Source organism: Heliangelus exortis, chromosome 3, assembly GCF_036169615.1.
Source record: "Heliangelus exortis chromosome 3, bHelExo1.hap1, whole genome shotgun sequence".
NCBI lineage: Eukaryota > Metazoa > Chordata > Aves > Apodiformes > Trochilidae > Heliangelus > Heliangelus exortis.
The window spans coordinates 2,998,379-3,023,644 of record NC_092424.1 but is presented as its reverse complement, the minus strand read 5'-3'; the positions used below and the strand labels follow the sequence as shown (position 1 = coordinate 3,023,644).

Sequence of the window (25,266 nt, the reverse complement as noted above, 5' to 3'; positions counted from 1 at the left end):
ATATAGGTTTTGGGGTTGTTTTTTTTTGGGTTTCAGGGTTACCTGGATTTGTTTTGAGTCTCTATTCCTGATCTGGATTCGTTTTGAGTCTCTATTCCTGATCTATTTCTCACTGAAACCAACAGAAGGCTCAGCAAACTTCAGCAGAACTGCAGTAGGAAAAAATTTACTATGGCTGAAGCTTCCAGAAACATGATGACAACTTTTACTAATGTAAATTCTGGTCTACAAGCTCTTCAAAAAAAAACTTACATTAAGCCAAAATGGTTAAAATAGAGAATTCCAGAACAAATACTGTTTGCCAGTGCAATATAGGTTTTGTAGTGGATTTTGGGGTTTTTTTTTTTTTGGGTTTCAGGGTTTCTTTGTATTGCAAACAGCTGAACAATAAGATTGTTGATACTAAAGTTCACCTTTTGAAGGGATATGGTCCAAAGTAAACAGGTCTGGCTAAAGGAATTTTCCAGGTGTTAAATCCACAGGCTGAGGAAGAAGAGAATTTCTCTATTCCATGACCTCTAATTCTCTATTCTCTATTTCTCTATTCTCTATTCTCTATTTCTCTATTCTCTATTTCTCTATTCCATGACCTTCCCCAGCTCCAAGAAAAATCAAACCATGAATCAAGGCCTGAGCTGATCTCCAAAATCACTGCCAGGAACTGATTTGTAGTTAAGCTCCTCCTGGAGCATCAACTTCCAGAACACCAATTTCTTTTTAATTGGGAAACTGCCAAACGTGGCCTAAAAGCTGCTGCTTTTTGGCACCAGAAGATCAACCTTAAACTGCTGTTTAGATGAAGATGTGCTGGGTGCACAGAGCTGCTGTACAAAGATGTTTCTCTGAGCTCCTCAAGAACTGACCCCAAGGAAAGGTTTTAAAGGGAATAACACTGCTCAGATGGAATCTTCCACATTTCTTTAGATCAGGGCTATGTCAGAGCAAACTGGATCCAAACTGGGGACCACTTAATGGGAGGTTTGGCCAATTTTTAAAGGTGTGCTTAATATGGAGAGGAAATCTGTTTAAGATGCAAAGAAAGCCAAACTTTGGGATCTCAGCACTTACAGGGGACCAGTTTATGGGAGACTTGGCCATTTTTTAAAGGTGTGCTTAATATGGAGAGGAATTCTGTTTAAGATGCAAAGAAAGCCAAACTTTGGGATCTCAGCACTTCTGGATCCAAACTGGGGACCAGTTTATGGGAGACTTGGCCAATTTTTAAAGGTGTGCTTAATATGGAGAGGAAATCTGTTTAAGATGCAAAGAAAGCCAAACTTTGGGATCTCAGCACTTACAGGGGACCAGTTTATGGGAGACTTGGCCAATTTTTAAAGGTGTGCTTAATATGGAGAGGAAATCTGTTTAAGATGCAAAGAAAGCCAAACTTTGGGATCTCAGCACTTCTGGATCCAAACTGGGGACCAGTTTATGGGAGACTTGGCCAATTTTTAAAGGTGTGCTTAATATGGAGAGGAATTCTGTTTAAGATGCAAAGAAAGCCAAACTTTGGGATCTCAGCACTTACAGGGGACCAGTTTATGGGAGACTTGGCCATTTTTTAAAGGTGTGCTTAATATGGAGAGGAAATCTGTTTAAGATGCAAAGAAAGCCAAACTTTGGGATCTCAGCACTTCACTCACTGCCATTCCTGCCTCAGGAAACAATTTTAAAACAAAAGGTAACTTGCTTTTTTCTCTGGCACGAGGTGCTGTGCCAAAATAAACTTCCTGCAGAACCACTGAAAAATATTACTTGCCATTGCTGCCAGCCTGAAGTCTGCCCCTCTTGTACTGTACAAATACAACACAGAATTGTACAATTTTTTTTAAAAAGTAGATAACACTGAGAAGGCTCAGTAATGGTTCTTCAAAAGTGTGTTGGCATAGCTCTACTTTTATTAAATTCAGCAGTAAAGCCCTCGAGGGCTTTAGTAGGAACTTCAGTCCCAGCACAGAAATATTGTCTGTAAAGATGTATTTTTGCATCCTGGCCACAGAAAGTAAAGAGGAAACCATTGCCACAGAGGAAATGGTACCTAGGTGGGCATCAGCTGCCCTTCCTAAAATAAATCCATACTTAATTTCAGATTTGGCAAGGATCTGAATGTCTTTTCATTTCCATCTATCAGTGGAATCCACAGCAGAGGTCCTGATTCCTGAGCTTATATAAAATGTAAAAAATGCTGAGGGAAGCAGATAATAATACTAATAAGTATACCCAGTTTGGTAAAGAAGAAAATGGGGAAGAGCATCCCAGAAAAAATCTCTCTTCTGGAAGCTGAGTATTATTATTATTTTTTAAATATATATATATATATATTTTTTTTAATATATTTATGAACCAACAGCAGTAAAGATAAAGGCAATTGTCCCTGCAACATGACCAAGAAAATTTTGAATTCTTCTGAACTTCAGATTATGGAAACAGCAACAGGTTTCAAAATGGGACTTCCAAAAAAAAAAAATGTGAAGTGACCAAGTTCAGCTCCTGAGATCCTACAGTATTCCCAAACAAATTCAAGGCTTCCCTCAGCATGGGGAAACCATACCCACCACTTCCAAGTCCTTGGAGAAAATAAATAGAACCTGAACCACAAGGGCCAAAATACAGTTATTAAAAAAAAAAGTAGAGTATGGAAGACCTGATACATTCAGCCTTAATATATTTAATATCAGCTGCTTCATTTGATGCTACTTTCTCTTGATTATTCATGTAACTTTTTTTCAAAAGTTTCCTACCCAAACTAGCTCAGCTTTTCTGTTTGGATTAATTCATTTAAGACCATCTGAGGAAACAAGAGGCAAGTTTTATTTCTGATGCTGAACAGGTCCTGGTCCAATCTCAGCTTCCAGGCACATCCCATCCTCCTGATTTTTGTTCCAGATTAGCCCAGAACACTGAGCAAATCAGCAGAGGAGGATTTGGGGCTGCAAAATCAGTAAAAGACCCCAGGATTTTATTTTTTTTTTACTGATCAGGATCAGTAAAAGACCCCAGTGCCCCTCAGGCTTTCTCCCCTGCCAGTCACAACCTCTCCCATCATTTTAAAACCAGTTTTGACAGATGCAAATTTAGTGGGAATCTAAAGCCCTGATTGAGTAAATCATTTGGGAATGAGTGCTCTCAAATTCCACTTCTCTGGGTAATACCCATGGATATCCCAGAAGCAGATCCCAAGGATGTAAGAGAGGTTTATCCATGGGATCTTTACAATATTCTTACTCATATTTTGTGTTTCCCTGAATCCAAGGAGACTTGCAGCAAATATTTATGAGGAAACACACAATAAACATAAACTCCCTGGGGGAGAGAGGATTTTTAGAAAAAGAATTACATTCTGAAAAATACAGATAGCTCACAAAGCCTTCTTGGAGTCTGTCTGAAAAGTATCAGATCTAATGGTGCTGACAAATGTCACTTGGCTTGCCAAATAGGTCAGAAGATTGAAATTCTGGAATGTTCAGAATCTGGGTATTATTTATGCTTTTCTGTCTGCCTGGCAAAGGAGAAAAAAAAACAAAAAAACCAACAGAGTTTAAAAATACAGAAAAGATCAGCAATACCCTACTGAAATTTGTGAGAGCCTGACCAAGATACCCACAGACTCTAAACTATGCTGCTTGTCTGCATCCATGGGGCTAAATATCCCCCAGGAGATTATTCAGAGGAAAATGTGTTGTTTGATATTGGCCTAATGGTATTACCAAGGGAATTCTGCTTCCCTGACACTGTGCAAGGGAAAATAGTTGAAGGTTCCCTGCAACTACCATTCTTGCTACAGCTACTTCTGCCTGACAAACTGGTTAATTATTTTTTAAATTATTATTAAAAATCTATATATTGAATTATTATATATTAATAATGTATAATGTTAAATATTTTAGTATTAATATTAAATATTTATATATTAAATTATTCAAATTTATAATTAAGTGATACTTAAAAGGTATTCAGTGAAAGCTCAATCAAATTGCCAAGACTCTCCAGAGCTTATCATTTAGCACCTAAAATGCCTGTGCTCATTTCATGTCATTAATCCAACTTAAATAACAGAAAACACTTGAAAAATGGAAGAAATACACTCCAGCTGACTTTCTCAGACCTCATACACAGCCACCCTGTTCCTTCTCCAGGTGCCACAAACCACTCCCAAGCAGATTTTCTGATATTTCATGGCAAAGCTCTAAAAACCCTGCAAATGCCCAAAATTCTAGCAGTGATGTGTGTGTCCCCTCATGCATCTGCTGCTAACTTTGAGGTCACATTTCCTACCATCCAGTTCCCTTTTCCAGAGCTTTGAACAGGACCCCAGTTTCATCTATTCCTCTCCAGGTGTATTTGATTTTTAACCAATTTTTCCCATCTCACCTTTGGCCACAACTTTTGGAAAAGGTTTGCTTCACAACTCCCATGCTAATTTTCCTTATTTTCACATATTTAGAGAAATCTTAGGAAGAAAAAAAAAAAAAAAAAAAAGCATTTGAGTTTATAGGTCACTATGGCCTGTCCTGTTTGGGCAGTGTTTTTATGCATTACAGGTGAAAGATAATTTACTTGTAAAAAAAAACCAATATAAAAACCAAGACTGCCAACATGATTGCTGATGCCTCTTTTTCTCCAGAATGGCCTCCAAGTTAAACTGATGGCCCTCTGGGTTTTTGCCAAACCCACACACCAGATGAAAATAGAAAGAAGGGAAATAGGCAACCTGGGGTCCAAAATTTAATTCTGACCTTATGTACAAGCTCTACAGGAGGCTTGGGCAAAGCAGGGTTTTAATCTACCATATAAGGAGGGTGACAGCTAAGAAAAAAAAAAATAATTGGGAGAAAAAACAACATATAAAATAATCTCCTCTGTCATGTGCATATTTTGGTGTTTTGAAACCTTGAAAAATAATCAAATCTTCATGTATAAACATTCTGTTATTCTCAGAGACTATTTCATGGGCATTTCAGTTTTATGTCCCCAGCCTGCTTTCTTTCAGCATGAAATAAGCTGTATTTTTATGGCTTTAACCCCACTTTATTCAAACCATGGATGTTTCTGTTTCATAATTTTGGGTGTTTATGGATCTCATTAACTATGAAATATGGAGACCATAGCAGAAAGCAGATTGGAAAGTGAAAGCTGAAAAGTTCTCTTCATCCTGTCAGGAGAACAGGAACTATTTACATTTTCCTTTCACATTATTCTTAAAACCCCTTGACAGTGTAACTCAGTTTTGTAAAGCCACTAAATAAACAGAGCAGTTTGAGCTATTCTGGGATGGAAGCTTGAAAATGAGATTTTTCAATTACAGTGCTCAGAAAGCTTGCTTTATTGACCATTATTTTCATTTATAGAGGATATTCTATTATACTCTCCTGTCCTTCCAAGAGAAAATTCACAGGACACCAAGCTGACCTACACAGCACATTTCAGAAGCACAAGAACAAGAAACAAACCATTTTTTACTCTTCCTGTGAGCAAGAGTGAATAACCTGTGAGTTTAACCTCATGTGAGTCTTCAAATTGATCCTAGAGCTACCACAAAATTACAGGTGGCTTATATATGAAGAAAAAAAAACCAAAAAAAGTATTTTTAATGGCAATTAATCCAACAGAACATCCTCTCTTGCTATAGCTTGGCAAGTCAGAGATACATAACAAGCTGAGAAACAGCAATTATTTTCCACTGGGAGATCCAGGACACCAAAACAGAGGAAGGAAGGTTAATTTGAAGGCCAAAAGAGGAAAGTTTTGAAATTTACCTACTCACAGCCTCAGAGAGCCCAGATCTTTCCTCCCTATTTTCTGCAGAGGGATTTTTTCTGCCTCAAGCATCCACCAAAGGCACCAAGGGGGGATTTCAGTAGAGTAAGAAAAGGCAGTGCTGTACAGAACACCCCTGAGAGAACCATTTCTATTTTATTATATGAATTTTTTGCTGTTTTTTAGCACATGAAAGGCATAACAGGCAGTGAATGAAGTGCTGACACAGGCACAGTGGGATGCAACTTGGAGGAGTACCTGGCATCAGCATCCCTAAGGCAGCCCCATGGTGTCCACAGTGGCTCCAGGGTTCATTTTCCATGGATTTTTATGTCAAGAGTGGAGAAAGAGACAACATCTGACCTGTCATGGGCTTTGTGGGCAAGCTGCAAAAATTTGTGAACAATTTTGAATGAGGAGAGTGGCTGCTGGACATGTTGGTGAGTTCCATGTGTTTGGATGCCACACTCAGATTTCTCATCTCATAGAAGCACAACTGAATCACACAAAGAAACCTAATTTAAGCAGAATAAACTTCCAAGCACTTTAGAAATTACTTTAGAAATTACTTTAGAAATTTATACAATAGTGCAGTTAGTGCACCTACAAACAAATTGCTTCAGTGCTCCCTGCCTATGCTTGGCTCCTGTTATCTTTTTCCTCAACCACTGCCAAAACAGTAAAATAATGATCCTCTTGCCCTTGATAAAATAATGATCCTCTCAATGACAAGTGCAACACTTGTGGATTCAAGCTTGGAAAGGGAAGAAAACAGATATGCACAGAATATATAATTTTTTTTTAAAGAACTCCTGAAGAATCACAGCATGGAGTGATCCAAAAGGTCTCCACGAGAGTGGAGCACGTTAGGGAACAGGATGCTTTTTTTTGGTTAGGTTTATGTGTTTATTCTCCCACAAACTTTACTAAATATTATGATTTTTAAACACCTTCTATCCCCAAACACAACCCTCCTCAGGAAAAATGAATGAAGCAATGCTACAAGACAGGATTCACCATCACAAATTCCCCATCAGCTTGGAAGCCCAGAAGCCAAAAGAAACTTGAGAATAATTCACTCACCCTAGGACTGCAACCACTAGAAAATATCCCCCCACCTTTTTTTTTTTTTTTTTTTCTTTTTTCCTTAATATGATTAACAAATCCAAGTATTCACATGAACTGCAGCACATTAAAAGCCCATTTACCACGACCCTCAGTTCCTAGAGCTGAAAAAACTTAACGCAGAAGAATATTCCTCAAAAATATTTATTCCAGAGTTACCATGATCATTTTTTATTACTGAATTATTCCAGTCCATACCTGCAAACCTGTCAGTTGAGCAGCTGACTTCCCTTTGAGGCAGAGAATGAGTGCCACAAATGCATCCAAGTCCTCCAGAGAGAGGCTGCTGACCTAAAACAGATGAAAAAATTGTTACCTGGAGGCTCTGAAGAGGAACCCTGAAACTTTAACCTTAAATCAATGACCTCATGAAGTTAGGACCACCACAAATGTATTTTCTGGGAAAAACACTTAAAGGGAACAAACACTTTGAGTGAAGTGAATACCCAAGGTGTATATTGTATTTATCTGGATTTCCATACAATTAACAAAACACCCACCCATCCCTTCTTCTCTTGTCTTGGAGTTTGTTAATAACAGGAAAGAGAAATTTCTCCTTTCTCTGGAGGCATCAGTTTGATATTTATACCCATTCACTCTTTTCCTTAACTTTAAAGACAGATTTATTCTTTTTTATTTCTTTCATGATTTTTGTGCTTAATTTGGGGAATATTTGAAAAGTGCTCTCACTGAGAAAATTACTCTTCAGATCAACACTTTAGCTATGGAGTTAATATTTGGTTGCTGGAATTTTTTCCTCACTTTAGAAAAAAAAAAGTGTCTGAAGTTTTCATTAAATATTTACCCATAACGTTTGAGGAAGACAAATGGCTTGGTCAGTAAGCTGGTTGCTGAAAAAAACCCTCAATTTTAGACTGGATTAAATAACTAATGAAATTCTAAATTTCTCTCTAATAAAAAAGGACTGAGGTGTAAAGGAAAGAGAAGAATTAGGCCCCAGTTCAATTGTTTTCTCAGCAATAAACCAAATGGAAGCAGAATGGCCAAGCTCAAAGCCTGGCTGCCAACACCCTCAAACACCCCAAGAAAACAGATGGACAATATCAGAGACCTAACCAAAGTTGAAAAAACAACTCAGCAATGAAAAATGTCTCAATCCAAATCAATCCCCTAGTCTGGGTTCCCAGGACAGACTCAGTGTAACCCAGAGGGCAGAAAAAGAACAAAAAAAAGGGGATGGGTGTTGAGGAAATGGCACTGCCATGAGAACTTCCATCAAACTGAGCCCTTTGCATGATCCCTGCTGTAATTCTTACTGAAAACAGGAGCTGGAAAACCTCTTTTCATGTCTGGTTTTAGCACCAGCCATTGGATAATAAATTCTGAAAACCCTAGCAAGCATTTTTTTCCACCTTTTCTTAATATGCTGTAATAAAGGCTCCATAAATCCATGTTTCTGCAGGTGTTCTGACCTTTTCCTCCTCTTCTTCATCCCACTAAAGAAATCTTTCTCAGATAATTAAGTAATCCTGCTATGGAAAGGTGTAAGGAGAGCACAATCAATAAATGAAAGAGGGAAAATAGCAAAATAAATGAAATGGTGATTCCATATCCAAATATGAAAAATGCTTCAAGTATGTTTAAAGCTTGAACTGAAACTGCAGGGCATGAAATTATCTTTAATGAGCTTCATCTTCAAGCAATGTTCCATTTGCCACCTGCTATCCAAAAATTAAAGGAAAAAAAGCATGGATCTTTTCTATAATTCCCACATTTACTTCCTCAGTGCATCACCTGAGTTTGAACAAACAGGTAAGAAGGAGAAAGAAAGGAAAAGAGAAGGAGAACTTGTTTTCATGTATCACATGGCAGTCTGGAAAAGCCAAACAAAAGAGGAAAAGCAGCTCACAGCAAGTAAAAATCCAACAGAGCTTTTCAGATTAAAGGAATTCTCATTTTCTCATCCTCAGAAAGGAAAATCTGCCTGTGAGATCAGCATTTGAAAGGTGGCAAGGACAGGCAAAATATTAAAATATTAAATACTTAGAGAAATAAATGAAATACTTAGAGGAATAAATGAAATATTTAGAGGAATAAATGTTTAGAGGAATCTAAATAATGAAGCAATACTGTATTTAATGTTGCTTTTTAATACAATGAAGGTTGTCTGCTGGCTGCCAAATGTTTGGAACAACAACAAAACTGCTACTTAATGATCAACTACTACTCAGAATTTAATGAGAGGAGCCATAGCCTCAGTTCTGGCTTGAAACTCAGTAGATTGACAAGATGCTGTGAAAAAGTAGTGAGAAGTGGCTAAATATTGATACTGTCTGTTTGCACTGCCTGCACAGGCACCTCAGGGAATGCCTTCCAAAAGGAAACACAAAAAGAGCAGCTTTAATTTGCAAACAGCTTTAATTTGCAAACAGGTCCCAAAAAGTAGAGGAGACCCCTCAGTTCATATACCCAAGAGCCTTTTTCCTAATCCTGGGAGAGTTCTGACTGACTCCTAAAATCCCAAGTGTTTCTTGAGCAGAACATGTCAAATGGAATAATTAAAAATACTGCAACACAGTGCTATTATCTTTGATCAACTACCAACTTTGATCAACTCTGATCAACTATGCCTAGAGCAAACATTAAAGAGAAAAATCAACCATTAAAGAGAAAAATCAACCCAGCACAAGCCAGCAAGAAGCAATTTATTGGTCAATCAACACTGATCAGGGCTGAGAGCTGAATCAAAAAAACAACTGTCCCAGTTACCTGGGTCATAAGATAAGCCAGCAAGCAGCAGAATGCTGCAGCAGGTGCTTCCAGAGCTTGGAGCTCTTCCATCCCATCCTGAAGATGAAAACATGCCAGGAATGTCCTGTATCGTTGCTTTTCCACATCAGGTCCTTTGGCAAACCACAGGGTTTTCAAATCAGGTGTTCCACCTAAAGGAGAAATCCATGATTTTAGGTTGGCAGCAAGAAGACAGAACTTGCCTGCTTCATCACACTCTGAAATAATTGATCTGCTCTTGGCACTGGGTAGGGCCACAGAGCTGAAAATAAAATGTATTTGGCAATACTTTGCACTGGAGAAAATATAATTAAAAAAACCCAAACCCAAACAAACAAAAAATAAGACCTGTGTTTTAAACAAATTGTATTGAGAGGACTGAATTTGGTTGTCACAATAATACAGACAACTTTGAGACATCAGGCTTTCCTTCTTTGCAAGAAAAAAAGTTTGCTTACAAGCCTGTCCTTTCCCCTGGGGATCCACAGCACTAAAGGAGGGCAGCTTCATCCTAACAGAGGGACTCAGGAGAAAACAACCAGATCTGTTTCTGCTCTCCCCTAAGATCAAGAATCACCAGGAGTCCCTGAAAGATTCTCACACATATATATCATATATATTATAATCATAGATTTTTCAGTGCTGGAAGGGACCTTCAAGCTCATCCAGGTCCAACCCCTGCATGTGCAGGGACACCTCCCACAGCCCAGGTTGCTCCAAGCCCCATCCAGCCTGGCCTTAAAAACTTCCAGGGATGGATGGGGCTTCCACCACCTCTCTGGGCAACCTGTGCCAGGGTCTCACCACCCTCATGGGGAAGAACTTCTTCCTCACATCCAGCCTCAATCTCCCCTCCTCCATTCCCCCCTGTCCTACCTCTACCCAAGATGCTAAAAGTCCTTCCCCAGCTTTCTCGTAGCACCTTTAAGGTACTGAAGGCCACAAAAAGTTCTCCTTGGAGTCTCCTCTTCTCCAGACTGGTTTAATGCTCAAACTGGTCACCTTGCCACATATCTGCTCCACAAAATGCTGGTCTGACTCCTCTGCAGCAGTTTGGAAAGAATAAAATCAATGCTATGTGATGCTCTGGACTCCCCAGGCTACTGTAGGAACCCTGCTGCAAACACACACAAAATACTGCCATGAGTTACTTCAAATGGATCTTTCCAGACTTTCTATAATACCATTCACCCTGGGCTCTAAAGCCTTAATATTTACCCCATCTTCCAGCTGGTGATGGGTGTGAACTTTGCCCAGAATTGCTCCCCAGTTCAACTGCACTTAGTCCATCCCCAAAATAAACAGCACTGCAGGTGAAATAACAGGACAGCTGCTTCTGCCTGGGAATCCCAAGTAAGGACAGGAGCCTCCCATAAAATCCTGCTGCTTCTGTACTTAAAGTGAGGTGTGAATTTTAAATGTGAACTCATTAAGCTACATTTGGTAACACTTTTCTTTTTTCTTTCTTCTTTTTTTTTTTTTTTTTTTTTGTGACCTGCAGCAGCTGTAGTCCAGTTAGGAACACTTGGTGATAATAAATGGTTAAAGTGACAAGGTGCTGAAATCTCCACAGACAGTGTTTACTTAGCCAAGGAAACCCATTAACCAAATGGTACTAATTCTTTGGAGAGGGGGAAACTGGAACTATTTTCTTTCTTCATCTCCCTGATGGATGTTTCTCTTACTATTTTTATGACTAACTCTCCCATCAAAAAGTTTGAACCATGTAAAGAGCTCCTGTGGTCCAATCTGTGAGTTTCAAAGCTTATTTTGAAGGGAAATAAATATATTAATAAATAAAAAAAACCCCAAACAGCAGTTTTTTGACTGGAGTTAGACATGCAGGTTAGTGGTAACACCAGTGCTAGCAGTGAGCAGACCAGTACAGACAGCACAGTAAGGCTTGGATTACTGATTTTGACACTGGTAATTGCTGCCTTAGGGAAAAAATAAAATAAAAATAACAGCAGAGCCTGAAGTCCAGGAAGAAAAGCAAATATAGCAAGCATAAAACCAAACCCAAGCCAAATTTTCCTACCAAGGCTCTGCAGCTTTCATGGGTGAGCCAGTTTTTACATTGGGTAAACTCAAATAGGTTTGATGGATTCTGCTTTCCAGAAAAAAAATCACAATCAATGTGAAGAGCTGGTTATCAGCTAAATATCAGCTAAAGGAACATATTATTTCCATCTGTTTGGGTTTTTTTTTTAAATAAATTGCATCCAAGGGTACACCTAATAATAGAAATCTTTCTTTCTTCTGACTAAAGCCACCAACTACATCAATAATCAAGATTACACAGCTATATTGAGAGAGCTCAGCAAAAAATTCAAGACATCTCTTCCATAAACAGCTTCTTATACTTTCAGAAACAACATCCACTTGTGCCTGGGAAAAAGAGGTACTGATGAATTTGGAGTTATTTATTCAGGGAAAGAAAACCTTGATGCTATCTCCTGGTGGATCACACCAACCAAAAGCATTATTTCTCTGAAACAATCTCTTCTACAAGCAGTTAAATGCCATGGAATACCCAGGAGCAAAGCCATTACCTTGACTCTTAAATGAAAGTAAAACAAAGAAACAAATAAACTGAAATTTAATGACTCTCCCATCCTGTGTACAGTCAACAACAGACCTAAGGCTCCCCAAACTCTTGTCTGCTCCAGTTACATCCTCACTACATACTTCAGAGCAGCTAGAAAACAGTGCTGAAAAAAAAGAAATTTCCTTGGGTAGTGGGGAGAAATACTGTACTTTCTGAGCACATCTAATTATTTACTAAATTAACAGAAAAAGCCCCAAAAGTGTGTGGTAAAAGAGAAAATAACAAAAGATGCTTAGATTTAACAATTTCACTGCAAAAATTAGTCAGGAGAGAATTATCTGTCCTGCTGGGGTCATAGGAGCCACAAGTCCCTGGGAAGCACAGAGAGAAACCCAAATGCTGCACAAATTTCATATATTTATGGTTATTCTCAAGGTGGGCAAAAGTGGGTGACAACCACACCCAGTAAACTTTAGTCCTTGAGAACTCCCAGAAAAGCATCACAAATTCCTACACGGATGTCAATAGGTCCTGCTCATCTAAACACAAAAAGAGCAACCAATAAGTTAGAAAAAAAAAGCCCTGACTGGATTATTTTTTGCCTTTTCACACACACATTTAAAGATGTTGGCATACAGAAAGTGCCACAGTACAAAAGAGCACTTCAAGGGGATGCAGAAATATTTATTTCTTTTATTTCTTTTATTTCTTATATTCCAATAACTGATTTATGAAGATGCAATGCATGCAATAGTGGAGGAATGGCTGAATACCACAATAATACAGAACTCAAGGCTTAGTCCTCACATTCATATAAATTTAAAACACATCATCACTGTACCCAGAGAACCAAACAAATAATCTCCTAATGCATAATCTGTTTATGTGAAATAATGACTACTGATGTTTCATTTTATGACATCAATTACAGGGCTTTAACACTTCATCATTTTCCATGCTCGTGCAATAAAAAGTTTATAAAAATGTCCTTGCCAGGAGCACTTAACATGAACTTGTCAACGACTGTGGCCAATTTTAAAGATGCCATAAACCCAAATGCCAATTAAATCTGACCAGTAAAGAAACATTCCAGAGACAGCATTTGGAACACAAGAGTATTCAGGACATATTCCTGCAAGATGCAATGATTAAAATACTGAAAGTACATCCAAGCCCCTGTGGCATGAAGCTACAATATCTTCCACATTTTCAGAAATAAAATGAAAAGCAGAATCCATACATTTCCAGTAAAGACTTTAAAACTTCCTCTGTTCCACGTAAACTGCACACACAGCAAATCGAGCTGCTATGCTCACAAGATGTGGATGTTACATAGAATTTGCTTGGATCACAGATCTTCTGATGAAATTAATTTCTCAGAAACATTTTTTTTATCACATTGTGATCACACTCATTCAACTGAAGTGAAACATTCTAGAAGGGAGAAAAAGACAGAGAATGCAAACAAGCACAGATGATCATTCAGAAGACTCTCTCGAGGAAAAAAAATATCATTCACACTCTATTTTCAATATATTTTAGGCTATCATCTTAACAGCCTTGAGGAACCAATATTTGGTTTAAAATAAAAGCTAACATTCTATCTAACAAGCTTTTCAGATGCAAGACAGTTCTGCTGTTTTACCCACACAAAACATCAGTGGAATTCTACTTTTTTCTTTTTTGAGATCGATGTAAAATCGAAATTATTTCTGCCTGTGTGAATTTCAGGTCAAAGTTCTTCACAAATATTCTTTATTCAGAGTTTCTAATCCAAATCAAACTCAATTAGAGTCAAGATTTCCCATACAGTCTCAGTATATTCCCAAAGTAGTCATAGAATCATAGAATCATAGAATTAGCTAGGTTGGAAGGGACCTCAGAGATCATCAAGTCCAACCCTTGACCCACCCTCATGATGAGCTTATAATTTTTCCCAAAAAAGAAAAAAGTGAAGAATCTTCCCAAATGAACTGCACCTGTGATTTTTCAAATAGTTTCTCGTGAGGGTTTTTTTTTTCCCTTCTTGAGTAACTGGATCTTGACTGACAGCTCTGAACTCATAACTTCCTATAACAACTCCTTTAAATTTAGCTCTAAATCCCACCCCTGTCTGAAAAATGTGATGCACTGTTGAGAACCTTATTTGGTGAATTAGAAAGCCAGGCTGTGGAAAAGAAAAGATGCACGAGCCAATGTAAGGCAGACAAATATGGACTGCAAAAATTTTAGAAAAATATTTGTTCGCTGAAGGAATGACAACAGAGCACTAAAAATAAACACTAGAAGCCCTCTCCTCCCCTTTTTTTTTTTTAATAGTTTGCTTCAACAGCCTTCATTACTGAGTTAGTAAAGGTTATGGCTGGGATGATGCTGTTTGTACAAACTCCTCCTGTGTGGTTGCTATAAACAAACAACCCCCTCCCTATGATTTTAAATCCTATTTATTGTCAACATGGATGTGGGTTCTGGGTGCAACATGTCTGCAGAGCAGTGGAACCAGAATCCATGAAGTTAAGTGGATTCCTCTCCAGAAAAGGAGGAAGGCACTGAACAACCTGGCAGGGAATATTTCAGAACAAAAAGTGCAGTCTGTTTGCCATGCCAGCTACAAAGGTTTATTCCTCAGTGAGTTCTGTTTCTTTGGTTTGTGAATGCCATGGTCCCTGACCACTCTATGCTGAAATAGAACAGTTATCACTGAATTTTTACCCTGTATCTTCATATCCCTGTGGAAAATTTCACAGCAATTTCATCAAGTCAATTAGATAATCATTCTTTTAATCTTGTACCAAGGCTACTGGACACTGGAACTACCAGGGATCAAATGAAGCCTTGTTTGTACTTTGTATAATTCCTTTCTTTCCAAACAATTCCTTTCAAAAGGGTTTTGGAAAAAGCTGCTACCTAAAGAGCAACTGTTTCCCCTACATCCTTGAAGACTCATTAAATAGATGTGTTTCAAATATGGAGATAAATATAACATTTAGGGATATCCCAGAAGAAAACTATTAAATAATAATATATCCTTGAAGACCCTATATCCTTGAAGACTCTCATTAAATACATGTGTTTCAAATATGGAGATAAATATAACATTTAGAGATATCCCAGAAGAAAATTATTTATTAAATAATATACATCCTTGAAGACCCTACATCCCTGAAGACTCTCATTAAATAGATGTGTTTCAAATATGGAGATAAATATAACATTTGGGGATATCACAGAAGAAAACTATTAAATAATAATACATCCTTGAAGACCCTATATCCTTGAAGACTCTCATTAAATAGATGTGTTTCAAATATGGAGATAAATATAACATTTAGGGATATCCCAGAAGAAAATTATTTATTAAATAATATACATCCTTGAAGACCCTACATCCCTGAAGACTCTCATTAAATAGATGTGTTTCAAATATGGAGATAAATATAACATTTGGGGATATCCCAGAAGAAAATTTCCTATGACCCTAGAAAGTGAAAAACAAGTAGTTCTAAAGCAACCCCTAACAAAACAAAAAACAAACAGAGATTTATGGATTTCAGCCTCTTTTGCATCTGCATTTAGAGCAGATCAGAACAAGAACTGCTACACAAAAGGCTCTGGGTACTGAGGGAAGAAGTGCTGGCACTTACTCTCAAAAAGTTGGGTAGATGCTAGTTTTCCTTAGCAAGTTATCAATGATACTGATTTCATATGAAAGATTAAAAAAAATTCTGGGCTTCTGACCCACATTTTAGCAGATACTACACAGAGGGCTGTGAGACTAAAGACAGAGAGGTTCTGACCACAAAAACATGGACAAATGAACAATCAGAACCATTTTCCCTCCAAAATAACAATCTCAATACAGCCCTCTTTACTTCCATTCCTAAACTTGTGCTGCATGATCCAACTGAGTGAGGAAAAGAGAGATATTGATGCTTACAAGAGCAGGAGCAGCCTAAATAACTTTTTTATTGAAAGCTGTGCTCTCTTTTTGGGATGTCACAGGTGATCTAAATATGACCTTTTTTATATTCTCTGCTAGTCACATTAGCACAGTCTCTCAGACAGTTTCAGACCACTTACCCTGACCTCAGAGCAGTATTTAGAGTCTTGAAGAAACTGTCTGCATTTTAGGATGGATGTTTGAATCAGCACTGAGTTTAGCAAGACATGGCCATAGCATGCTGCTCAAAGCTGATAAATCCTCTGATAATCACCCAGGGTAATTAAAGCAATTAAGAGGCATGCAGCATTTCTACTTTAGCTCCTTGTTCTCCACAGTCACTTTGGATAGCAAACAGCTGATGATGAATTTCTGACCTTTCTGAATTTCTGGTGATGAATTTCTGCCCTTTGATTTTAGTGATGTTGTTATTTCACTTGAGATTTAAACACATTTTTATTATTTTTTATTATTATATTTTATTATTATTTATTCTACCTGGCAGAGGAGGCTGTACAGGTTGGATTAGGTCTGGCTGCTGGAGAGTATTTCCAAAGTAGACAAACCACTCTTTTACCAAAGGGCAGGCTCCACCTAAAAAAAAAAGAAAAAAAGTCAGAATTGGATCAGTAAATCAAATGCAACCAGTGACAGTAGTGCAAAAGCTGGAAGAAGTGGTTTCTAAGTGGTTTGCTCAGGTTTCTAAAGCAATCAAAAGCATTTTGTAATGATTTGTTTGCTCAGCTTCTTTAAAAACAAACCAAGAAGAGTTAGGTCTGGGATCTTTCTGAGCAGAACATCACCAGAACAAACGAAGAGTTTGAATTATGCACTATAAAATAAGCTTGGAGTTGGGAACTGCAGCCAAAAATATAAATACAAGAGTCTGTGGAAAGCATTTTAAAAGGGCTTTCAGCCAATTTTAGGCCTTCCCATTCCAAGGAAATTGAAGAAGCTGTGGAGGCATCTGGCATAGCTTAAGGACCTCCATGAGCTACCTGAGGCTCTCAGGGCTGGCAAATCCTTAATTTGATTTTCCTCCCACCTTGCCCTGATATTTCCTGTGTCAGGCTTTTAGACACAAGCTTTCTAAGGAGGTCTTGATAGCCCTTTGAAAGCTGACAGCAATGGAGTCATCCCACCCTCAGATGCAGAGCTTTTCCAGCCCATTGTTCCAGACCTTTTCTCTAGGATAAAGGGATTGTTGAGGCACAATAGCTCGAGTGGTTTCCTACTCCTTAACCTCAACTCTGCCCTGCCCCCTGGGAAAGAGCTGGGTGCCTCTTCACTGAAAAACTTCACTCCTTGAGTTGTGCATCTAAATACTGGATGCTTTTTGGGGGAAAAAAAAAAAACACCAACCCAACGAACAAAACAACAAAATAAAAACCTCAGAAATAGCTCAAGCATCCTCAAATTTTTGAAATACACTCTATCCTTTTTCCTATAGTCAGCTCATCATCATTCCAATGCAAATCTTCATTTAAAAAAAACCAAAAACCAAACACAAACCAAACCAGAATCATTATTTTTGTTATAAATGGTGCTTCTGCATTCTGTACCAGATTTTGGTACCAGACTCTACCAAAGAGTATGAAGCAGACACATTCAGCCAGTCCTGGGCACTTAGAATAGTGTTTTCAAATCTTTTCCAGGAAAATCTCAATGCTTTTTTTCCCCTTCCCTCATCCCTTTCCTGATTCACAGAATTGTACCTGTAATTCCTACCAGAATTAGGTAGATGATTGGTGATCTGGTGATCTCTGCTCTTAAAAATTCTTGCCTTTTATCACCAACTCCAGCCTCCCTGCACTTTCCTGCACAGCTCTTTCTGATGCCACATGATGAATCCTAATAAAAAACTTCCCCTAACTTAAAATGGACCAAACAAATCTCTCCAACACTCCCCTTCCCTCCACCACTCCAAAAAGTTGGGTTACATTTATTTCCTGAACTCATTCAGAGCAAATTACTGGAGGCAGCAATGAAGGAGCAGTGGGGATATGGTGGAGAAATTCCTCAGATGGAGTTTTGGTGTCAGGGATAAGAGAGGGAGGGAAAGAACACACACAAAAAAATCTCTTCTACAGCCCTGCTTCTTCTTCCTCCTTTCCTGCAGCACAAAACCCCAGTAAGGGTGAGAGACTGAAGAAAAAAATTGCTGAACTGGGAGGGACATCATTACACCTGGCTTGCCATGCTTCACTTTTCCAAAACTGATGTCATTAAGAATAAAATGAAAATGGGAAAAAAAACCTCACCTTAAACTGCACATTCCAGAAGCTAAATAATCTCACAGCTTAATTATAAATCACTGACTACAATCTGATGAGCAAATCCCTCTGATTTAATATCCCAAAACCACTTTCAGAATCCTTATGATGTTTTAATAGTCTGTTTTAAGATTTAGTGTGGAAATTACACTTTACTCCATCTATCCAGTTCACTGAGCCTCCCAGATTTTACCCTGGCTCCTTAGGGAAAGAAGCTTAATATAGTTCAAAATCTGTCTTTTAATTAATTTATGGATGCACTGCTGTGTATCAGCTAAATCTGACAGAGCAGATGAAATTGCAAATGTATGAAATTCCTCAACAATTCTGTGAAACTGGTGGCTCAGCTGACAGAGGGCTCCTCTTTGGGCAGAAACTGAGAAGAAAGGCAGGAAAGCCAAGTTACCTGATGGATCTGAATGCACTGGGTGGCAAATCAGTTCAGGGGGGGCTGTGGAAGAGCTAGAGCTGAAGAAAAAGAAGATGGGGTGTGGGGAGAGCAGAAAGGAATGGGGAACATACTTCAGAGGAGCATCTCTTGGAGGAGGGAGATGTCAGGGCCATGGGGAGAAGTTAAGCCCATGCTAGGAAGGATCATGGAAGTATAAAAGCTTTGCTGGGGGGGAGCTGACAGGCAAAGTCACTCTTTATCAGTTCCATCACTCACAAACCAACTTATTAAAATGCCTCTTGATTCCAAAGGATAGTGAAATATTTTTACATCACCCACTGAGCTCAAGCACTGTAAAAAAAAATAAAAATAAAACAGCCAAAGAAGTGGATAGCTTTGGTTTTTTAATCTATGTGAGTGTTGGTAGAGGATGGAGAACCTCAGCAGCTGAGTGCCTTTCACAATTATAATCCATGAGTAACTAAAGTGTGACTGCTCACCTAAGTAGCCAAAAAAATACAGCTGAAAGCAAGGTCTTGCAGACTGACAGCAAGTGAACATAACAAGAAAAAAAAAAAAGATGTGATACTAAATGTCAACCCCCCCCTCCACAGAAATATCGCTGGAAAAACCAATAATTTTGCAATCTTTTTTTCTTTTCCTCCCCACAATGCACACACAGAAGATCACACTCAAAAAAAAACCAGCAGTTCCTTTGCTTAACCAGCTTCTGACCCACCTGTGGAAGCACTGCTCAGGCAATCTGAGGAAAATCTCAGATTTTTTGTGCAAAACACAAGAGTCCAAACACTGTTAGGTGTGCTCCTCTACACCTCCAACACCACCAGTGCTCACTGGTGATGAAGTGCCAAAAATTCTGCTAAGGGACTGGTTTTGGCAGTGTCAAAGCAAGGGTCAGTCTGGTCTGCTAATGTGAGAACTGGGATGATTCCAGGACTTCCAGGAGCTGGCCAGGAGATCAGGCTACATTACAAACCCTCCTAATTGGCAAAATTAGGTGCAGGTATTTCCATGGACTGAGCTCCTGCCCCAACCTGCTGGCTTTGTTCTGAACTCTTCCTCCACAAAAAAGACTTCTGCAGGCTTAGCAAGGTGCATTATTTCCTGTTATTCTCTTCCCCTTCTTGGATTTTTCCAGGAGCACTCTTTTTCTAAGGATTCCACCGTCTGCAACATCAGACCTAACGACCCAAACCAGCTCCACTAATGATGCTTTTAAAAGAGAAATGAAACAAATGCCATGTCACCAGAACCCCCATCAGCTCCCTGTGGGTTTCTGGAGGGTTGGAAATAAAGCTGTGATCCTAGCAGCATTCCCAGGAGCACACAGGTACACTCATGCTTCCCATTTTTCAGCAGCACTTTTAACAGCTGACTGGGATTTCCTAAATCCCACTCCCTGCCATCCCCTGGGGCTGTTTCACCAGGGATGGTTGTGGCTCCACAAAGAGTCAGAGAGGGAACAGAACCAGGTTAGTTACCTGCCTGCATGAAAGGAAAGGGATAGGGAAAAAGAGGGGATATTTTCTGGTTCTCCATCAGGGCCACCCGGCAGCTGCACAAACAGCAGCATCAGGGGTGGCACAGAGGGATGAAATGAGTGGCTGGGCAAGATAAAGCCTTAAACTGGCACTGACAGCAAAATAAATGTTTATCCCACTGTGATTTGAGGTGATTCCAAAGGATATGGCAACGAGGAGCTCCTATGAATTCTTAAGTCTCTTGGGCACCCTTGGAAATCTCAGCCTACCCATTCAAACCTATGGAGTTTCTTGTTTCAGGGTAAAGAGTTTACAGGATTTTTAACCTCTTGTTACTGAAACTATAAGCCTTGCTTTTACTAAACATTTTTGCTTGCTGTCCCTAGTTAGCAGTAAATAAGACTTGTAAACTGCAAAGAGGTCACTTTCCAACACAGGAATCTTGCAACAGAGGGGTCCTAAGGAATGAAAAATGAGAATCACTGATGCACACAAATCCCCTAAAAACTGGAGCACTGTGTGGAGTTGGGTCACTTCAAATGAATTCCACCAGAAGTGTTTCCCAAGGGCAGCTGACTCCACATGGACTCATTTAATTGACTTCTTCCAATAAGGTCCTTTTTTAATGCTAATCAGAGTAATTCTACATTATATTACAACCTCCATACAGTACAGCTTACACCTTCTCCCTATCCTACCCCTTGTCAACTTAAAAAAAAAACAGTTAACTTGGCCTCATCTGGAGGAAACTGGCAAAGGAATATATTTATTTTGTGAAGAACAGAACTTTCTTGTAGGACTGGCAGCAAATCCATACAAAATAATTCTGACATATACTTAGGAATTCCCATATGGATTCTGATTCATGATCCACACTCTTGACTCAGAAGCAGCTGGAAGAAAATACCAATCCATGAACTACCAGGAAGCAACAGAGTTAAAGAAGTTAGAGGTAGACACATGGATTAAAAATGAAACTTTAACAGGGGTGCTCTCATAGGCCTAAATTTCTATTTAAAATTTCTATTATCCTCACAATACCTAAATTTCTGGAAGGGTTAAGGATTCAGGATGCACCATGATTTACTTTGGAAAATGGAAATTTGGATATATGGAAATCTCTGAAATTTGAAGTATGACCTGAGAACAAGTGTTACATATTATCTGTGGGTTTATTCTAAAATCACTTTCTTAAAAGAAGATCTCCTCCATGTCCAAATTTCATTTGCAACAAGTTTCTAAATTAATGTTTCTGTATTTCAGTTCTAATCTTCTTCATCTGAGCACTGCAAAACAAATGCAAATCCACCTCACAGCAACAACTGTTAATGAGAAGTTTTGGTCTGGGTGTTTCTGAAAACTTGAATGGATATCCTGCTGCTCAGAGGAATAAACAAAACCTCACCAAGTTATAATTGCCTACAAAATTTAGAGGCAATAGGCTGAAAAATGAAAAATGACAGCTACACACAATTACTGCTGAGATTTTTGTTATTCCCTTTAAATGACTATGTAAACTCTGACTCAGTTTTTCCTATTTTTTTCCCCAATCATGGCATAACTTCAGCCTCTAGTTGCTGCAGGAAGTCAGGTATTTAATTAACTTTTGTGCCTTTCTAAGCACACAGTTTGAATATTAAGTTTGAAGGCCTTGCACTTTCATCAATAAAATGTAAAGTGATTACCAAGGAGAAATCAATATATGAAAAAGAATAGAAAAAAAATTTTAATTTTTAACTCACAGCCTGAAAGACACTGTAGCTAAAGATAACATTTCACTACTGGGAATCCTAAGAACATAAAATTTCTCCAAGAATTCTCTGTCTTAAAGCAAAAGAATGGAATCACAGGTATTTATATTCACACCTGCTACACAATCTCTTTATAGCACTGGATAAAGAAATTGTATTTTGTTGCATTTTAATGAAAGAAATAGTATTTTAATGAATGAACTAATAATCCCAGGTGTAACTACTTGCATTTGTGTTACTCCTAACTACTCTTTTTAAAACTGCAGACTTAAAATCAAGGGAAGGGAAAACTCCAACAGTGCATTACTGCTTTGCAGCACTGTATTACAACTCCCTCACTCAACAGCAGCCACACTTATCCAGCAATGTCAGGTTTCATATCCTCACAAACCTTTAAAATATCATTTTAAAATGTCTGAATGTCATTTTTTTGCCCAACCTTTCAGCCATTAACAACTTTTGCCACTTCCCTCTTAACAGGGAAAAAAAAAACCCTAATTTTTTCAAATCTCTTTAAAGATAAAAAAATCTTTGAAATTGAACAGTGAAACTCCAATTTCATCATTACATTTCCTCTTGATTTCTTCAGGAGGACACTTCAGCTGCCCACAGTTTGGACCTGGAATCCCACGCTGCTGGAGCCACTGAGAAAATTAATTCAAGATGTCCTATTTCAAGACTGAAAATATACTTGAATAATGGTGGAAGCAGTTTAATCCTTACCTTCTCCAGGTCCCAACAAGACATAATAAATATGCTGACGAGCAGGACGATAGATAAGTGCCTGTCCAGGGATTTCTGTGTCACAATCATCTTCCAAAGAGTTGCTGCACTCAAGCTCTCCATTACTCAGGATATTGAAGATTGTGTAGTTTTCAGACTGAATATGCTGCTCTTTAGCTCTCTGTTTGGTCAAAGAAGGGAGAAGGCATTATTTCCAGAATGAAGAAGGATCAAGAAGTAACAAATGTGCTTTATCAGTGGAAATGGAGAGAATGGGCAGTGTGGAAAAAGTGCTTTTCCAAACAACCCCAGTAAAGTAGATTTTCAGACACCTTGTGGACAGGAATCCCCAGGAAATCCATCACTGCCTTTCCTAGCCCCTCTTGGAATTCTTAAAACTGAGGGGGGTTTAATGACATTTTTTTAATAGTAATGATTCTTGAAAGGAACTTTGAATTCAGGCATAGAAAAATTCTCTCTCCTCCTTCAGTCACCTGAAAGCACACCTCCCCTCTTGAAATAGTGACTGAAAGCATGCTAAAACCCAAACTTTTAATTTTATTGCATGCTTAAATGCAGAAGACAGCTCCATTTCTCCCCTGACCTGACTCTGTGTAGTGCACTTTGTGGTGACAAGCAGAATGTCACCACAGTTCTGCTGTGAAGAAGAGAAAACCAAATCCACTCCAGTGAGGAAAACCAGGTCTGCTGCTGCTGAAAAGCAGAATTAAATTATCACCCAGGCTGAATCATAGAATCCTAGAATTGGCTGGGTTGGAAGGGACCTCAGAGCTCATCAAATCCAACCCTTGATCCACTCCCACTGCAGTTCCCAGCCCATGGCACTGAGTGCCACATCCAGGCTCTTTTGAAATATCTCCAGGGATGGAGAATCCACCCCTTCCCTGGGCAGCCCATTCCAATGCCTGAGCACCCTCTCCGGAAAGAAATTCTTTCTAATGTCCAACCTAAACCTCCCCTGGCACAATTTGAGACCTCTTGTGCCCTCTTGTCTTGCTGAGAGTTGCCTGGGAAAAGAGCCCAACCCCCCCCTGGCTCCAACCTCCTTTCAGGGAGTTGGAGAGAGTGATGAGGTCTCCCCTGAGCCTCCTCTTCTCCAGCCTCAACACCCCCAGCTCCCTCAGCCCTTCCTCACAGGACTTGTGCTGGATCCCTTCCCAGCCTCCTTGCTCTTCTCTGGACCTGCTCCAGCACCTCAATCTCCTTCCTGAGCTGAGGGGCCCAGAACTGGACACAGGACTCAAGCTGTGGCCTCCCCAGGGCTGAGCACAGGGGCAGAATCCCTTCCCTGGACCTGCTGGCCATGCTGTTCCTGCAGCAACAAAGCTGCTGGGAGGCAGCAGAAAATTCCAGCCAGTACCACTTGTAACCTGGACAAAGTCTCCTTCAGAGCCTCAGGGTGGTGTTTAATGATTTCTGTGCTTGGCACTACGAAATTCTGCTGGATGGACCCACGTGGCATGGAGAGCAGGCACTGAAGTTCCCCAGCTCTGCACTCCCTACATGTGCCACACCATCTGTATTATTTGGGTCGTGCTGGAGCTACCTCAGCATCTTTCCCTGGGAATTACCAGACCCCCTGGCCAGAGCAAGATTCCTCATTTCTGCAGAAGAGGAGCATCTGCAAACCTGGGAATTCTGCAGGTCAAAGCTGCAGTCACTCACTGGGTCATTACTGACCAAATCTAATCCCAGGAAAATGTCATTTTTTTTGAGAGGAAATTCCCACATGTGCATAGAATCAGTGTGCAGTGCCAAGCATCAGAGCATTTTAAAAATAAAAGTCAAGGAATGGTTACACTGGAAGACATAATTCAGTGTTTCTAATATACATCAAGAAGGTAATCACCTGAATCTACTTTTTTATAAAAGAAAAAAAAAGAGTGAAGTATTTCTGAGCTGAACAAAGCCTTGAACTCTGTCATACAAACCACTGACATAGAGGTCATCTGGAAATATCAGTTTCTTGCAATTTGCCAAAAATCTACACATCCTTTTGTGCTGAGAAAAAAAACCCAAACAAGTTGATGCTCTTTCCAGGTCACTTCCAACCCCTAACTTCCTAGGATTCTGTGACTTCAAAATATACTTCTGTATATTGAAAAATATTTCTGATTTATACAGGCAGGAAGTTCTGCTCTTGCTTTTTGAGAGAAGCAGCAAGGTGAGGCTGTCCCCAAGCTTGGAACTCAGCTCTGAGTGTCACTTCTGTGCAGTTCCTATTAAGTGCAAGAACTAAATATGGGTTTATAAATATCAGGGGAAGCACACACATTACTCATGCAAATATTTAAACACCTGCAACAAAAACAAAAGACAAATTAACCTGTCTGCAACTTGGACTGCAATTTCCTTGGCCCAAAGACTGGCTTCAAGTAGGATTTATGCAGCCAGAGTGAGGCATTTTTCAGTGAAGTTTTTACACATTATTAATTTATGACAGAAATAGCTCAGCATGACACTAAAGAACTAAAGACTTTCAAA

The 25,266-nt window shown here is 39.1% G+C and overlaps 1 protein-coding gene across 3 annotated transcripts in view; it reads right to left on the bottom strand.

The window, feature by feature from the left end:
* FAM120B (family with sequence similarity 120 member B) overlaps nt 1–25,266 on the bottom strand; it is a 48,779-nt gene that overhangs the window by 15,316 nt on the left and 8,197 nt on the right. For 2 of the 3 annotated variants that reach the window (XM_071738910.1, XM_071738907.1), the window contains exons 3-6: nt 22,762–22,942; nt 16,620–16,715; nt 9,613–9,785; nt 7,081–7,173 (exon numbers count right to left, since the gene is read on the bottom strand). In XM_071738910.1, the coding sequence (XP_071595011.1) occupies nt 7,081–7,173; nt 9,613–9,785; nt 16,620–16,715; nt 22,762–22,942 (543 nt within the window). The remainder of the gene's footprint in view (nt 1–7,080; nt 7,174–9,612; nt 9,786–16,619; nt 16,716–22,761; nt 22,943–25,266) is intronic. The other variant, XM_071738908.1, reaches the window with a different exon arrangement.